General features: G+C 38.1%; 1 protein-coding gene across 3 annotated transcripts in view; it reads left to right on the plus strand.

The window, feature by feature from the left end:
* The window catches only part of COL14A1 (collagen type XIV alpha 1 chain), a gene marked incomplete at its 3' end in the record, with an annotated part of 161,900 nt that overhangs the window by 29,484 nt on the left and 113,437 nt on the right, over positions 1–18,979 (plus strand). For all 3 annotated transcript variants that reach the window (XM_081111510.1, XM_081111512.1, XM_081111511.1), the window contains exons 7-13: positions 1,176–1,340; positions 4,482–4,643; positions 7,099–7,250; positions 8,362–8,491; positions 10,045–10,190; positions 12,911–13,040; positions 14,899–15,038. In XM_081111510.1, the coding sequence (XP_080967636.1) occupies positions 1,176–1,340; positions 4,482–4,643; positions 7,099–7,250; positions 8,362–8,491; positions 10,045–10,190; positions 12,911–13,040; positions 14,899–15,038 (1,025 nt within the window). The remainder of the gene's footprint in view (positions 1–1,175; positions 1,341–4,481; positions 4,644–7,098; positions 7,251–8,361; positions 8,492–10,044; positions 10,191–12,910; positions 13,041–14,898; positions 15,039–18,979) is intronic.

Below are 18,979 nucleotides of genomic sequence, written 5' to 3' on the forward strand. Positions count from 1 at the left end.
CTTTGTAAGACTTAGCATAGTACTTTTTTAAACCAAAGGAAGTCTTCATTTCTCCTATCCTGTCACTTCCTCTAGCTTCTAAAGTTCTCAGATGGTTCTTTTCTCAAACTCAGCTTCATAAGTTAAAACCCAGACATCTCATTGCATATGAATAGAGTGTCCCAGGAGAGGCTTGGTTGACCTAGAAGGAAATGGAGTAGTCTCTGAGGCTGACAGCACTCGTAGCTGTTTTAACCATTGTGAGTCCTTTTTCCTCCCTCTCTTTTCACCTGTTTTCTCCTCCAGCCACCCTGTCAATGAAATAAACACAAATTACTACCTTGTATTTAAGGAAGGTATTTTCTTGGCCCTTATTCTGCAATCAGTAGCTATCATGAAAATATTTGCGGATCTTTGGCTCACTGATATTTTTAATAAAAGAAGAATGTGAGAATATTTAGGTGATAATTATCTTAGCCACAAGGGGTTATCACAGGTTTTACCCTTACTGCACATCCAATATATATGCTCAATTAAAATACATAGATGTTGTCATTGACTTTTAAGGAAACCACTGAAATCCTGACAATTGCTTTGCCAATCTGAGGCATAATCTAATGGGTATTTTGTTCATACAACTAAAAAAATATTTAACACAAATTCTATAAAAAATATTGCAGCATTTCTTATTTTTTCTCAGTGAAAAGTGTCACATTCAAAAGGCAGGGGTTCAGTTTTCTTTGAGATCTTCCCCCACTACCTCTAAGAAAGAGAGATAGGAAAGAATTTTTGTTTTTATAGGCCATCATTAGCAAAGCTGGAAGTGTAGAGATAATATTTGGAACAGACACTATTGTGAGGGGATTCTTGCTTTATTCTAACTTATAAAGGTTTACATTTTCGTGTACACAGATCTGTCATGTCCATGGGCCACGAATTCAATGTTCATTGTAAATGCGAATTTCTGAAATGATGCAGTAGTCAGTTATTTGTATTGCCTCTCTTCTGGTGGAGTTGAGTTTTTCATCCGATCTGTCAAGGAAGAGGTTGTTGTAAAAATGAAGGTGAAAGTTTGCATCTAATAAAAATCCCTTTAGTTCAATAAGTTACTCATCTTGTGGTTACACTTTGCAGGACTGGAAGGGTTTTTATTAGAGGTGGTTGGTTTGTGTTTATTTTTCCTTGTTTTCTGCCAGGTCTTGCTTTGAACTACATTTTTGAAAACAGCTTTAAGCCAGAAGCTGGAGCAAGGACTGGAGTATCCAAAATTGGCATCTTAATCACAGACGGGAAATCCCAAGATGATATTATTCCACCATCCAGGAACCTTCGTGAATCTGGTGTGGAACTGTTTGCCATAGGTATGTGTTACTTATAGTTCTGTTTCAACAATGGGGACAGACGCACAGCCACTTAAAAATAATATGTAATGCAAAGTGCACTTCATGGAAAGCCAAGAGACCTATACATTTTCTAGTCCTGACTCTCATCACAACTAGTCATATGATCTGAGCCCTATAACCTACATTTAAAATGAAGTGATGGTAACTGTTTTGTGCCCTATAGTGTGAAGACCTCTAAGGCGAGATACCATATGTAAAGTGTTGTGAAAAGTATAAAGGACAACACTTAGGTTCATACTTATTACTTTTTACCAGTCAGGACTTTTCTCTTTAATATCTTATTATAGGCTCTCTCTTTCCTGGTGGTATATGGAGAAACCAGTTTATCATTTTCAAGTAATTAAGGTCCTGCAGTTATTTAAAGAAAGCACAAAGTTCCAGATATGCAGTATTATTTCTCTGAAGCTCTTTTTAAGGTATCATTCTTGTGGAAAAGAATATATACTAGTATATATCTATATATTCACACATGCAGAATAACTGCAAAATACTTAGATGATGCAACTTTGCTCTTGAGGAAAATGCTTACATTTTCTTTGGCAGTAGGTGGGTCTTCTATTTCATCGAGACTGACAAAACAAAAACAAACCTAAATCTAGACACAGTTCTTCTGGCCCATTCCTAGATTTTCTATCAAAATGTGGTTTATAGAATGTTTCATTCAAGAAGTATTTGCTTATCTGCTGTGTGCCAGGCATTGTGGGTGGGTGCTGGGGCACAGAGATGAGGAAGGCTCTGTCCTTACAAAATGAGCCCTTCCAAGTCATGGTGACATCTCCTCTCTTTCTATGCTATTTGCAACAAACTACTTTGCTATTTGGTGTGTGTGTGTGAGAGAGAGAGAGAGAGAGAGGAGAGAGAAAGGGACTATCTTCCCTAGAATAGTTTCATATCTATAAATTCAAATTTGTTGGTTTTAACTAACCAGCATGAAAAGCATGGCTGATATTAAGCTCATTGCTTCAGTATGCACTAATGTGATTTTGTTATTGTGGATCCAGATCCAACTGCACATTTTAGAAGCTATTGTAGAAGTCCTTCAGGCAAGAAACATCAGACAGATTGATTTAATTTTCATTTTTTATTTTGCAATCATTTTCCCCAACAAAGGAAATCCCTTCAGAAGATGTAAACTAATGGGGGAATTCATTCATGTGTTTATTCTCCATTTTGTGGTCTTGTTCATAATGAATGGATGAGTTTTTAAACAAAACTTTAAGTGAATTCAGATGTGATTTGAACTTTTTTTTTTTTTTGGAAACTACCTGAAAACCAGTAGTATTTATTATCCTATGACCCCCTAAAGCAAATAGGTGAGAAACAACCAATGCTTTGTTACTCAGTGTGTTGAGGTTGGAAGATGAATTCAATGGCATAGCCAGGCCTCTAAGAAGTAATTCATGTTGCCCCAAGTAATCGCTCTTCCTTTCTTCCATAGTACCTCTTTTAACACCCTTAGATTATTGCAATGTCAGAGGTTTATAAAGAAACTAGAGGCCTGGTGCATGAAATTCATCCATGGGAGGAGGGTGTACCTCATCCTGGCCTGCACCCTCTCCAATCCAGAACCCCTGGCTCCTAACCACTTACCTGTCTGCCTGCCTGCCTGCCTGATATCCCCTAACCACTCTGCCTGCCTGCTTGATGTTCCTAACCACTCTGCCTGCCTGTCTGATGGCCCCTAACTGCTCCCCTGCTGGCCCGATCGCCCCTATCCGCCTCTGCCTGTCTGATCACCCCTAACTGCCCTCCCCTGCCGGCCTGATCGCCTCTAACTGCCTCTGCCTCGGCCCCCGCGACTGTGGCTTTGTCTGGAAGATGTCTGGTCTAATTAGCATATTTCTCTTTTATTAGTATAGATGCTCCTTGTTTGTTGAAGTCTGGGGAAGATAAATCTACCTTGACACCCATAAGAACCAATCCTGTGCCTTCCTTTTTTTGTTTCTAATTTCATTGGTAAATATTTACTCATTTTAATGTGAGTCTTCTGAGAGGCAGCACGATATAGTAGTTCAGAGCATATGACTTTGGATCTAGACTGCCTGGCTGAATCCCAGGTGTACACTTCCTGGTTATGTTTCCTTGAGCAAGTTAATTAACCTCTCTCTGCATCAGCTTACACGTCTGTATAATGGGAGAAACAATTGTGCCAAACTTATAGGGTTGGTTGTGAGGATTAAATATGTTAATATTCATAAAACACTGAAGCATTTGGGGCAAAGTAAGCACACTGTTAAGTGTTAGCATCCACTGCTAAATTGGAGACTGGAGAAGTGGCATGAGGGTGGAGGGTTTTCTGTATCACTGTACTTCCTGCTGTATTCTAAACACTCAGCATTGCTCTTGACCCACCATAGCAAGGGAATTCAATAAATATTGTGGAAGAACCAGAGCTTCCCTATTTGCAATGGTTACTAGCCAGCCTGTGTATTTGTGTATGTTAATCCCCCCAAGCTGTCTCTTAATACTATATAATAATAATAATGATGATGATGATCATTATATATTATTTTTATTATAGTAATCTCTCAATTTAAGTAAATGTGTTTTATAGAAATTTAAACCGGAAGTTTTGATAGTTTAGAATACTGGTTTCATTACTATTGCTTATGCAATATTCATGCAAGACAGAAGTTAGTTTCATCAATACGTCTTTAGGGTAAGACATATTGAAGAAAATGAAGCTCGCCCCTAGCCGGTTTGGCTCAGTGGATAAAGCGTCGACCTGCGGACTGAAGGGTCCCGGGTTTGATTCCAGTCAAGGGCACATGCCTGGGTTGTGGGCTCAATCCCCAGTGTGGGGGATGCAGAAGGCAGCCGGTCAGTGATTCCCTCTCATCATTGATGTTTCTATCTCTCTCTCCCTCTCCCTTCCCCTCTGAAGTCAATAAAAATATGTAAAAAAAAAAATGAAGCTAAACCATTTAACAATGATTCTGAAGGTGACTTTTAAAAAGCCTCAGCCGGGAGAGATGTGCCTCTTGAAGCAGCAGATACTTTGATTGCAGTGAGACTGGTGGGCTCAGGTTGGGGACAGTGCCGTTGCTTTTTCAAATGGGGCATGGATGTCGCAACCCTCCCTGTTGTCCTCCTTGCAAGGGGTGAAAAACGCGGATGAGAACGAGCTGCAGGAGATCGCCTCTGAACCCGACAGCACGCACGTGTACAATGTGGCTGAATTTGACCTGATGCACACGGTGGTGGAGAGCCTGACGAGGACCGTCTGCCTCCGGGTGGAAGAACAGGACAGGGAGATCAAAGGTACACGGTGACGGAGAGCAGTCGTTCTGTGCACATGGGGATTGCACTGAGCAAAGGTCTGCCGTGGGTTAGGAAAATTCTTAACCATCTTTCATCTCGACTTTCTAAATAGAGACCTCTATTCTCCTAATAGAAATGGGGGTATATTGGTGGGGTGAGGGAGGAATACTCTAACCACTACATAATTTTCTCCTTTAGACCATCATGTTTGTGTCTTTTAATTAAACTTGATTTTGAGAGAATTGTCCATGTACATGGTTGTAAGAAATAATGTAGAGAGAGAGCCTGTATACTTTTCCAGTTTCCCTCAATGGTAACATATTGCAAGACTGCAGTACAATATCATGGTGTTTGCACTAATACAATCAAAATATAGAACATTTCCATTACCACAAGGATCATGACTATTGTCCTTTTATAGCCACATTCATTCTATCCCTACCCCAACCTTTCTCTAACACCTAAAAATCGGTTCTCCATCTCTAAATATTTTTCATTTTGAAAATATTATGTAGGTGGAATCATGTAGTATGTAACCTTTGGAGATTGGCTTTCTTTATTCGGGGTAATTCCCTGGAGATTCCTTCAAGTTGTTGCAAGTATTAGTAGCTCTTTCCTTTGAACTGCTGTGTCGTATTCCACTGTATGGATGTACCACAGTTTGCTTAACCATTCCCACATTGAAAGACATCTGAGTTGTTTCCATTCTTTGGCTGTTACAAATAAAGCTGCTCCAAACATTCATGTATAGGTTCTTCTGTGAGCATATGTTTTAATTTCTCTGGGATAAAGTTCAGGATATCATATTGTAATTTTATATTTAGTTTAGTTTTAGTTAAGAAACTGCCAAGCTATTTTCCAGGGTGACCATAGCATTCGATATTTCCACTAGCAATATATAGAATGTCCCAAAAAATGTATGTACACACTTTGAATAATTATAAAGGCAGTGCTTATTAAAATACATTTCATTTTCAAAGTTGAGTTATCAGCTGTTAAAGTGTATATACATTTCTGGGGGCCACCCTATATGAGGGATCCAGTTTCTTTGCATTGTCACCAACATTTATTGTTGCTCCTGTTTTTCATGTTAGCCGTTCTGATCAGTGTGTAGTGATAGCTCTTTGTGGTTTTAATTTGCACTTCCCAGATGCCCAGTGAAGTTGAACATCTTTTTATGTGCTCATTTTGCATCTGTGATATGCTCTTTCATGAAATGTCAGTTTATGTCTTTTGCCTATTTTTCTAATTGGACTTCTTTAAGTTTAGTTTTAACAGTTGAGTTTTGAGAATTCTTTATTCATATTCTACATACCAGTCCTCTTTTGGATACATAGTTTGTTAATATTTTTTCCTGATCAGTAGCTTGTCTTTTCATTTTTTAAATAAGGTTTTGCAGGGCAAAACTTTTAATTTTGGTGAGGGACTAGGTTGGGCAGCCAAGCAGTAGTTTCCTGAACAAACTTTTCTGAGCTTCTTAACGAGAGTACTTTAGAATCCAGATTTTCCCACACGAAAAAATCTCTACATGTGGATGCTGATAAAGTATGTAATACAGTTCCTGGTCATAGTTAGTGTTCAGTAACTATGTTCTCCCCTCCCCCAGTGTAATGGTTATTGAAGTCTCTTGGGTAAATGCCCCTAGAACAAGCATGTCAAACTCGCAGCCCGCGGGCCTCATGCCTCATTTATTTGGCCCATATTAGCCTTTGAGTTTGACATGCTTGCCCTAGAGGATAATAAATCCTAAAGTTCAAGGACCCTGAACTTGACATGTCCCAAGTCTTTTGTAGAATCATTTGCTTTAACATGTACATAACACAAAGTGCTTATAGTGTCTAGTTCATAGTGGATATTCAGTGTGTCGGTTGCTTTTTCTTCTTTTTTTGCTTTTAGATATTGGCCATTTGTTGCAGTCTTCAGTATAGCTACTGGACCTTCAGATGCTTAAAAACACAGACTCTTGTGTCAAGAAGCTCGAGTATCAAACTCAGCTCTGATACTTAATAATTGTGAGACTTGGGCGAGTTACTTAAATTCATTGTGGCTTGGTTTTGTCACCTGTGAAATGGGAAGAATAATAGTAATCACTGAGAAGTAAATAAAATAATAAAGAACTTAGAAGACTACTTGTAGATATACACATGTTCAATGAATGTGGTGTTTTTTGTATTTTACTATTCTATAGCAATTTCTTTAAGCCAAGTTCCTTAGAGTCAAGGACTATGTTTTATTTAAGTTTGTATCCGCAGAACCTGGTGTAGGGACTGGTACTTAATGGACACTTAAATGTTTTGATGAACAAATGTCGGAATGAATAACTGAATCAGCTTCTCTAGAGATGAAAATCTTAGGGGTGGCATAAAGTCAGTAGTCATTTCTGACTAAGGGGGTTTCCTAGGTGAATAAGAACTAACTGGGGAAGAGGTTCATCTTATGTGTCTCTTTAATTTAGCCTTGGCCCTTGCCACCATTGGGCCGCCTACGGAACTGATTACTTCTGAAGTCACTGCCAGAAGCTTCATGGTTAACTGGACTCATGCCCCAGGGAAGGTGACAAAATACAGAGTCGTGTATTATCCTACCAGGGGTGGAAAACCAGACGAGGTAATAAGAAGATGATATTTTCAAACCATTATTTTCATTTTCTCAAGTCTTCTACAGTAGAGAAGACAAGACAGAAGTGGATATATGAGGTTATTCTGTGATAAGCATTTAGAATTATTTCACTTAAATACGTTTCCACATGTCTGTGTACTTTATTTGCACCTTTTCTTCTCACCTCCATCAAATAACCCTCAGAACTGGTCATGTATCCATTTCTAACACAACTTATTTTAGCTTTTTTCCCCCCTTCTTTTTAAAAATTAATGAGTTCTAAAGCAAAGGAAATCAGTAGTTAGTTATCTGGTCAGAGCTTCCTTTTGCTATTCATGTGTTCTTTCTACTTTGGGAGTGGTCTGAACTCCCTTCCTTAATGAAGTCTGCGTGTTCCAAATTATGTGGTCACATAGTCCTCCAGGGTTTGGAATTTCCTGGACGTTTATGGAGATTATTGCAATGGAGAAGCCATAAGAAAGCATCTGTGGCTGGCCTTTCTCATGGGTTGGCCAGCACGGGAGAGTACATATTGCCAGATGATTGGATTCTTCCCAGTTCCTACCTTTGATACAGCAATTCACAGGGAATATGTTAACATGTGATGAAATCTTTTTTTTTTTAAGTGCTAACCTTTTATTGTCCTAACCCCTGACTAACCTCAGCCCGTTGCACAATTTTCTTCTGGATTACGGCAGGGGATATAATTTTTTTAAGTGTTAGAGAAGTAGATCATGAAGGTTTAAATTATCTTGTCAAAAAATCAGAATTATTCCAATGTTCTATCTTTTTTTATGACTAATATACCTTTTAAATGCTTCCCAAAGCTCCATGGAAAAATATCACACATTAACTGTTATGAAGCAGATGTGATTAGTATAAAAATGACACCATTTCCACTTAGATAGGAATTAATAAGGGAGTTTTGGACATGTTCCATAAAAGGCGCATTGCTTCAGATAGGAATTCAAGGAGAATAGACCGCACAGTGGAAAGAGGATGCGGCACACATAAGAAAACATTTAGTGGAATGTTCTTGCTAGAGGTATTTTTGCTTTTTCATGTTAATTCTGCACATGGGACATTTCATACTCTCATACCTGAACTGCACTTTAAACAGGTGGTGGTGGCTGGCAGTGAATCTTCCACGGTGTTGAAAAACTTGATGTCTCTCACCGAATATCAGGTCTCCGTCTTCGCAGTGTATTCTCACACCGCCAGTGAAGGCCTGCGGGGAACCGAGACCACCCGTACGTATTGGATTCTACCTCACTTCTGACTTTGGATAGCATTGCTGAGGCAGCCCTTCCTAATTTGGAATTCTGCTCAGGTTGTATTGATGGACATCCTGAGTCAAATTCCTAGAAAATAGTTATGCTGTACTGGATCAAGCTATCATTACATTTTGCAGGGGCTACATACCGGGAGGGATATGATAACACTGTTATGTGTAGGAGAGAATAACCTTAGTGGTGAAGGGTGCAAAATACATTTATTTACTTAGTAAGCAAACATTTAGTGAATGCCTGTTACAAACTAAGCACTGAGCTTAAATTTGTCAGTAGAAGTAGAGAAGGATCTCTGTAGCTCTCTCTCCTGCCCAGTAGAAATACAAGGGCATTATGTTACATCTATTTTCACTTTTTATGCCATTGCAATTAAAACAAGCTTCTGAATACTAGTAATTCCTTACCTGAGCATGATAATGATCTCTCTCTCTCTCTCTCTCTCTCTCTCTCTCTCTCTCTCTCTCTCTTTCTCTCTTCTGGGAAACGATAATCTCAAAAAACACAGTTATCTACTCATTCAGTTATTGCAAACTTGAATTAAGGTCCTATTACGTGCTCGTCACTATGCACAATTAAAGAACTCTGCCTCTGATAGGACAATGATAACAATATAAACACCACCAATAACTATGTGGTAGGCATTATGGTAATCACACTCCAGTCCAATACATTGTTGGATTTTCCCCTGACAATGATTTTTAAGGCAGCTATTAATAATCCCACTTTGCATAAGTATTTTAGCAACAATTCCTGACCTTAAGGAAGTTTTTGTCTAGTAAGGGAGAGAATGCAAACCAAGGACATGCAATCAAATTAGTGCAATGAACTGCTATAGGCACTCCAATCCAAGTGTGACAGGGAGCTGCATGTGTAAAACAAGTCCTGAACTTGACATTGTGATTGGAAAAGGAGGCAAGGCCAGAGTGTGGAGGGCCTAGGTTCATATTTGAAAACAACATTTCACGGTTTTCATTGGCATTGTTAAAGCCAGGAGCTTGTAATTTATCCTTAATCTCTTTCTCCTACCTCTCAATTATAGCCAGTCTTATTTCTTGATTATTTCATTTTTCTCAAACCTATAGCTACTTAGTCATGCCTCATCATTATCCCTGATTGAATGTGTCAATGAGTATTTATTCATTCATGTATGTGTTCCTCCAGCCACCCATTCTGTCATTTTATTGTGACTCAACAACTATTTTTAATGGCTGTTGCATGTCAGACACTGTTTGGTGATGGACATAAAACAGTGGTCAGAATAGTCTTCTTGCTCTTGACTGGCTGCCAGGGAAAGGGGCCCATCACTCTAGTGGGATATAAGAAACCAGAAGATATGTCATTCCTGCTTTAAACATTCACCATGCTTACCCTCCCAGAAGGCTATGTGAACAGATTGAAGGATGAAAGTTATCTGAAAAAGAAGCTACGTTTACTTAAGTAGCACCTGGATACTTTGAAATGAGCAAGCACACTGGTAATGGCTGAGCATTACAAAAAGCAATCTCCTCTTGCAGTTGCTTTACCCATGCCTTCTGACCTTGAACTGTACGATGTGACTGAGAACAGTCTGCGGGCAAGATGGAATGCAGTGGCCGGAGCATCGGGATACCTGATCCTCTATGCTCCTCTCACAGAGGGTCTGGCTGGGGATGAAAAAGAGGTAACTACCCGCTGCCACTAGAGTTCTAGAATATTTGACTTTCTTAAAAGAGACATTTTTACTATAAAAATTCCTTGTATAAAATTTAGAAAATTCACATTAAGCAAGAGGGGAAAAAATTACTTGTAATCGAACCACCTAGAGCAGCGGTTCTCAACCTGTGGGTTGCGACCCCTTTGGCGATTGAATGACCCTTTCACAAGGGTCGTCCAAGACCATCCTGCATATCATATTTACATTACGATTCATAACAGTAGCAACATTACAGTTATGAAGTAGCAACGAAAATAATTTTATGGTTGGGTCACAACGTGAGGAACTGTATTTAAAGGGCCAGAAGGTTGAGAACCACTGATAGAGGGAATAAGTTGTTCACAATTAGCATCAAGTCTTTTTAATGCATGTTGAACACAACAAATGGAAATGGTTTTGTACTCTTCTGTTTTCATTTAGGTTATTGTGACTATCATTCCATACCATTAAATAATATTTTATGTCATCATTTTAAACATCTTCATACCTTTCCATTGTTATTTAATCTCATCTTATTGGACAGTTAGGTAATTTTCTGTATAAATATGCTTTTGTGACCATTTTTTTTAACATATAATTTTGTATGGTTGATTATTTCCTTAGCATAAAATGCTAGGAATGGAGTTTCTTTTTTCAAAGGGTATGCCAATCATTATACTAAGCATTACCAAATGACTCTAGAGAAATTGTACATACTTTACATTTCTATACGCAGTTCACAAATGACTGTTTCCCCTATGTACACTGACTTAGGAAATTTTTTAAAATTAATTTGCATGGTAGACAAATGTATCTTATCAATGTGGAGTCTTTCTGCATTTATTCCATTTTAAATGATGAATCTTGGGTTTTTGAATAATTTATTTTAGTCCTCATTTTTAATTCCTAGGAAACATAATTACTATAATATAGATGATGGAGGACTTAAGAGGAAGTATCTCTGATGCTTGAGAGTGTCCTGACAGGCAGGTGGACAAGAGAGGGCATTCAGAACTTGTTTAGTTAACATTGTCTAAAATCTGCCTCTCGTGACAGGAATTTTTAGGGCCAAAAATAAGGTGAATCTGAGTGTCAAGAACAGAGCATTGGTGACATGTGCTCTTTTATTTGCAAAGTTTAGACAGCTTTTGGCCATTTGGATTTAATAATTATTTGAATTCCCTTTTGGCAGAAGGGAGACTTAAAAATGATGTTGGAAAGATGTTCAGTCTCGCTAAGAAAGAGACAAAAAAGAAGGGGATACTAGTTCATACTCAATCGATTAGCAAACAATTTTTAAAGTCTGATAATAGTACATCTTAGTGAGCCTGTGAGGACACAGAATCACTTATGTAAATTGATACAGTTGCCTTGAAGAATAATTTGAAATATTTCATCAAGTGAAAGATATATACAATTTTTGATGTATTTATCATAGGGAAAAATCAATGGAGAAACTTGCTCTGAACAAAATATTGCAAACAACTGACATGTTCAGCAATAGAGGAATGGGAAATAACAGCATATTTATACAAAAGAATATCATAAAGGAATTAAATAATGTCAACTCTGCCCTTGTGTATCAACATGGATAAGTCTTGAAACATAGTAATATTGATAGAGAAAAAAATTGTAAAAATATTAGGTTGTTATAGTCCACTTGTGTATGTTGTTATATACATATATATTATTATTTACGAACATATACATAATGTGCATAGAAGTAAAAATAAAGGATCAATAAGCTAAATATACCTTAACATTACGGTGAAGGTGGTGAGCAGAAAGAATGAGAGAGATTTTCTGTTTTATCTGAATATATTAATTATTTTAGGAATAAAATGTGAAGTTAATATGACAAAATGTTGATACTTATTCATTTGACTAGTGGCTACATCAGGCTACATTATAATATTTCCTCTATATTGATGTTATCTATGTTGAGATGTCTCAAAATTAAAATGTTTAATTTGACAATAATAACCTAGGAAGTTATGTTACTGGACACTGTCTATGGAGATATTTTTCTTTCTTCCAAACCAAAAATAAAACCACCCTGTTATACAGTTGTACTCAGTTGTTACATAATTGAGAATGTTGGCTAGCTTGACTCCAAGGGTCATAAAAATCACGAGAGTCAAAAAGCAAATTGCCAACTTGGGCATCAAGGTGGGTTGATCTCTTCTGAATCCTGGAAAAGACTTGCAATCCAGGTGGACAGGCCCCTTTGTGGAACTGGGCAACAAAACTGGCCAGCTCAACTGGGTTTGAAGCGAAGACTGGGCCTCTAGCCAGGCGACTGGTTAAAATTAGCCAAGTGCTGAAAGATGCCCACTTGGCGCTGCCTCCAGCATGCTGGCCTGGAGCTTACACTCTTTCTAGAGAACATTTCTGATTCAGTTCCACCCACACTCTTCTAGGGACCAAATATTCACACTGTTAGTCTCGCTGCAGTTGCCACTTGTCCAGATGTAAGGAGTTATTCTAAAACAGCACGCCCCGGTATGTTTAGTTTTATATGGTTCCATAGCATCTGTTCCTAATATAAAATGATGTGACAATGAACAAATTCTGACTGAAGCCTGTTTGATGAAGGGGTTGTGAGGAAACAGGCTTATTCTGTGAAGTCTCACCTTTATCCACTTTGACTCTGACCAGCGTGAATAATACACATTGGCCCACAATCTGATAACGTGTGTTCTTTTCAGATGAAAATTGGAGAGACCCACACCGATATTGAATTGAGGGGGCTGTTGCCCAATACAGAGTACACAGTTACAGTGTATGCTATGTTTGGAGAAGAGGCCAGTGATCCTGTTTCAGGACAAGAAACAACACGTGAGCAGTTCCGTCATTCAGATGAAATGCTGTAACAAAAGCCCAAGTCAACATTGGGATTCTGAATTGGAAATAACTGGTTTAGGTTGAAACCTCTTAAGGGCTAATTGTAACTTAAGAAAATGTGTACTTGGGGATGTAAAGTACAGAATAGGGAAGACCGTCAATAATATTGTAATAACCGTGTATGGTGCCAGTTGGGTACTAGACTTATCAGGAGGATCACTTCTGAAATTATATAAATGTCCTACCACTATGCTGTACACCTGAAACAAGTATACAATAATATATAATTTCAACTGTAATTGAAACAAATTTTAACTAAAAAAGAAAATGCATGTTTTATTTAGGGGAAATAAATATATTTCTTCTAGTGTTATTAGTATAAGTCATATGGATGCTAGATCTGAATTTTAGCATCCTCTAGCCACCAACATCTTTGTAAATCCAAAGGCTAGATCACAATATAGGGAAAAGAATATGGCCTTGGGAATCAAAGCAGCCAAGATAGAAATCCCAGTTCAAGTCATATTTTAACTTGGGCAAGTAATGTAACATTTTGGAGTCAGTAAAAAGAGGACCAATAGCAGCACAGGTGAAAGTACTTAACACACACTCAATATTTCTTTTACCTCCCACTCTTATAAAAATTTACATTTTTTTCATATAATCTTTGCAGTCCTATTTATCTCAGACTATTATTAAAATTAGTTTTTAATTGAGTAATAATTTTGTTGGTAAGTCTAATTTTGGTTCAAAGTACGGAGTTTATAATCTTTTTAGAAAAGGTAAATAAAAAATAAAAAGAAAGGGCAGAGACTCGGGGTCTTGCCCATCCCTGAGCCTTGGGAAGAGGGGACTAGCACAACTTCTACAGTGCTTTTGTCTTTGAGTTTCTATTTGGGAAACATGTATAGGCATTTAATGATAAGGGAAGAAGTTTTCTCCCACATTCATTCTTTGTTAATCAAGGTTGTGTTGTTCTTGCTCTTTGAAGAAAGGCAAATGTAATCATAACAGCAAATAATCAAACAACCCACCCCCCACACACAACTGGGAGAGCTCAACACAGAAGTAAAGAAATGGATTATGCCATAGAGCATCTGATATATCAGTTGTCTTAAGTGAACTTTCCCAATGCCCATCTATCTTTCACTCGGAATACTCAATTCTTTATATTAAAAAAAAATGTGCACGACTCTTTTTCCACCATTAGTAGCTGAATTTTTTATAAAGGTCCTAAAAGCCGATGACCTGGCTACTTGTTCCTGAGACTGGCATGCTTTTTATTAGTTTACTTTTTACTTAATTTTTAATATTTTTATTGAATTTATTGAGGGGTTACGTTGGTTAATTAAATTATATGGGTTTCAAGTGTACAATTGTATAATACATCATCTTTATATTGTATTGTGGAGATGGCAGAGAGGCATCACCCTCATTTTACACATAGGAGATTATGGAATGGACAAGTAGAGTGAGTTCGCCAGAATCATATGATAGGTGAATGGGATAGCTAAGACTTAATTTCAGGTGTCCTGGTTGATATATTAGGTTGCTTCTTTACACCAGGCTATGATAGCATTGACTGGAGAAGAAAGGCACAGAAAATTTACCTAAATCTTACTAATTTCTAAGCATGTGTAATTTATTACTATTCATTTCATACAAGGAAATTTTTTTTTATTTGTTTTTTTTTGTTTGTTTTGTTTTGTTCTATGTTATTATCTGGGTGAAAATTTTCATATGTAGGTAGTTCAGAAGCCAAAGATGCCGGGTTTTGGGTGGGGTTTTTTTGTCTTTTTTACAAGTATATTATTTACATTTTTAATTATTTTCTCTTCCATTTACTGCAAAGTGCCCTTAAGTTCACCAAGAAACCTGAGAATCTCCAATGTTGGCTCTAACAGTGCTCGGTTAGCCTGGGACCCAACTTCAAGAAAGGTCACTGGTTATCGAATTGTATATAACAACGCAGATGGCACTGAAATCAATGAGGTAAGCTGTGGAACACAATGTCTGTTTTTCTACTGGTTGTGTATTAGTTTTTTTATGGCTGTGTAACCCACTATCCCCAAAGGTAGTAGCATAAAACAATACTAATTATTTTCTTCCATAATTTCTGTGGGTCAGGAATGGGGCTTGGATGAGTAGTTCTGGCTTGGGGTCACTCATGAGACAGTGGCTTTCTAATTCCTATATCTGCTGCCTGGTGTGGGAAGACTGGAGCAGCTGGGGGCTGGAGCAGCTCTCTGTGTTTCTAAACAGACTCTTCCCATGACCCATCTTGCACGTCAGCTTTAGGGGAGCTGGACTTTTTGTGTTGGCTCAGGAGTCCCCAGACATGTGTTCAAAGAGAGAGAGGCAGAGCAATAGTACGTGGAAGCTGTGTCACCTTGAGTTACCTCGAAACAAAAGTCATAGACTGTCACGTCCCTCCGTTCATAGGAGATGACAATTCCCTGATGGATTCAAGATGGGGAGGAACACAGGTGCCATCTACAGCAGAGGCATGTGGGATGGGAGACATAAATTGATGGGGATATCTTTGGAAAATACCATCATCCCCATTGGACTGGGGTGGGGTAGTGTGTATCTTCATAGAAATAGTAAACTAGAAATAATGTCAGTGTTACCCAGTTTATCCCTCTGCTTTTGAGTAAACTGGAATATGAAAAACCTTGGTTCAATGAACTTAAGCTGAAAACGGAATAATTCAAATTTTGTATCGGAAGATACTTTTATATAATAGAGCTTAGTACAACCCATGAAGATATAGTATCTTGTACTCAGAGATTTATACTCTCTAGAAACTCTATCCTTGGCAATAGGTTTTAGAAGAATAGTTAGCAAAGTTATTTTTATTAGTTTTCCTTGTCTTGGTCCAAGAAGCTAAGACAAAGAGGGAAATATGTTGGATTACATCATTTCTGTTTTCTGATCAAATAAAGCAAATATTTTCATATGCTGAGACAAACTTTTTCCTGTAATTAAATCCAATTAGTATTTTTCAGAATGCACCCTCATACAGGACATTGGGTAATGAATGGGCAATCACGACACATTTGCTAACAATAAGGAAATACAGTTCAACATCTTTCATTCAGTCTTTATAAATCCTAATGGCAAATAATTCTGAAAAAGCTGGGATCATTTGGAATAGTTGCTTTGCTTTGCCTTCTGAAATAGCAAAAGGATTGAAATAAAAAACACTTAAATGTTGGTGATGATGATGAGGGACAGGGGAAGGAGGAGGAGGGGGAGGAGAACAACAGCTAACACATGTTGAGCGCTTACCCTGAGCCCTGTTCTGAGAGTTTTACAGAGAGAGCCTAGTGTGGTCCTTATGGAAAAATGCTGCCAATGCATGCCTTGTTAAACCAAGGACAGGAGCCTTCTCAGATCGCATGTGCTATGACAGCGTTTGGGGAAATGTGCAAACAGGAGGGAGACCTGAAGTGTTGCCATTTGAGTTTTACATGAAAGGTCACAGTTAGACTTTGAGAAGCAATTGCAGTTCCCAACAGCAGTGACTCAACACTAAAGCCCAGAGCGGAGCTCAAGTCCCTCGTTCCTCATCAAGGACTGTTTCTTCATCTGGCCCAGAGTTTGGCTGAAGTGATGCTTTTAGCTAGACTGTTTGGAAATGTGTTCTAAAAAATACTTGCATAAAAGTGAGATCCTGGTCATTGGTTATCATCGTCCCAAATTCTCCTACATCTTAAAAGTATTACCAACTAAACCAGTTTCAGAACTTAGTCTAAAACACAAATATGATAACGAACAAAAATAAATGATACCTAAAAGTTTTTATTTGGTGGAAGAAAATGATAGTTAATGCATAAAACATGGTCTGTTAGTATCAAATTTATTAAATAAATAAATATATGTCTGTTGAAAGATAGCTATTACAATTTAAAACAACAGAAAGCAATATGTAAGTATAGTTTAGAAGAATATGTCCTGAACTCATGTTTTAAAAATGGTTTTGTCTTTTCTGTGAGTTTAAATAATGAATCCCTATTGTAAGTAGTTTATGAGCATATGGTTTAGAGTCAGAAACACTTGTATTTAAGTTCTATGTACTAGTTGGTTTTCCCATGGGCAAGTTCCTTAACTTTCTGGAGTATCATTTTCTCCATCTTCATCTTAGGGGTAATCATTAGCTACCGTACTAGGTTGCATAAGGATTAAGTGTATGAACGCATGCAAAGCTTGCAGACAGTACTCAGACCAGAGTAAACACTAAATGCTAAGAATGACCTATTCTTTCAGGTCCAGATTCAGAAAAAGTTACTATCTTTTTTCCCCAGTTAACTATTGCTGTGTAACTAATATCCTGGCTAAAATAACGACCCATGATTATGCAACTTGGGTAGGGTTCAGCAGGGACAGCTTGTCTGCTCCATGCAGTGTCAGCTGGGATGACTCCCGTCCTCATCTGGGACCTTGACTGGGCCAGAGCTTCCAAAATGACTTCATTTCCGTGTCTGGCATCTCAGCTGGGATGGCTGAAAAGGCTGGGTGGGGGTTGGCTCCCCTGTCCAACAGATTGGTCAGGGTTTCAAAAGGATGAAAATAGAAGCTCTTCTCTCCAGGCTTGACACTCTTTCTTTGAGCTGTAATTGATTCTTTAAGAGATGCATATGATTACTAGATTGGCTCTTAGGTTAGAGGAGCCCTTTGTTATCTCTTTTGAAAAGGCTCTTTGTTGCCTCCATCTTAATTTTCATTTACTTACTTTATTCACTCAAAAAACTAGAACTCAAATCCAGTAGTGAAAAAGCTGAACAACATTTTTCCCTCAAGGAGCTTACAGTCCATGCAGGAAGTAAACAATAAACAAGTATGTAAGGAAATAAAATCATTTCAAGCTGTGATTGGTGCTAAGAGAGGAAACAAACAAGAATATTAGTAGAGAATAACCCTACCAAGATAGGTGCAAAGAGAAACCCCCTCTGAGGAGGTGAAATTTAAGCTTAGTCTTGACAGGTGAGGAAGCTCTAATTTGAAAGACCTACAGAAATAGCGTCCCAGACAAAATGAATTGCATGTGCAAAGGCCCTGAGGTGAGAAAAACCTCAACCTGATGGAAAGTCAGTGTGACTGGAGTCCAGGGGGCGATGTAAAGTATGATAGGAAAAAACAGCAGCACTCCGGATTAGTCAAAGCCAAGAGGTCATTAAAGGGTGCCTGGTTTTGATTTGGAAGGCAATAGACAGCCAAGGAAGGTTTTAAGTAGGAATGTGACACATTTTATATTTTGGTAAAAGTCACAGTTGACTGCCATGAGCAAATACAGTGAGCTATTTCACCTTCCCCTTAACCTCAGGTAACATCAAGATTAGTTATTGGTAGTATTGTAAACACCTGATCTCAGTGATATTGCTCCATAATGTCTCTTGAAAACATTTTAAGTCAGATATTTTTTGGCAGAGTCTATTCTCGGGTAAATAGGTTCATTTCTTTTCTTTTCTTTCTTTTTTTTTTTTTGTTCAAGATGAGAAGGTCAGTTTAATAAGTGGAGGATCCAGAACACAAACTCATATCCAAAGAATCTAAAACCTTGCTCAGTTCATGAATTCAAACTATATATTCCTGGCGATAGTTTTACTATTTTTTTTAATTGTTTAAAGTATTACATATGTCTCCTTATCCCCTAATCAGCCCTTCCCTGGCCACTCCCACCCCCCAGGACAAGCCCCCATGTTCGTGTCCATTGGTTATGCTAATATGCATGCATACAAGTCCTTTGGTTGATTTCTTACCCCCTCCTCCCAAATAGGTTCATTTATTCAGTTCCCCAGAGTATCACTAGAGCAAGGGTGCCTTACTGTAAGTACCTACCTTAAAGGGGTTTGTGAGCATCAATTGAGACAATGTATGTACAGTGCTTAGGTGGGAGGCTCCATTTACTTGGTCTCCTATATGTTCCCTGT

Source organism: Myotis nattereri (genome assembly GCF_964212035.1).
Source record: "Myotis nattereri genome assembly, chromosome: 17".
Lineage (NCBI taxonomy): Eukaryota > Metazoa > Chordata > Mammalia > Chiroptera > Vespertilionidae > Myotis > Myotis nattereri.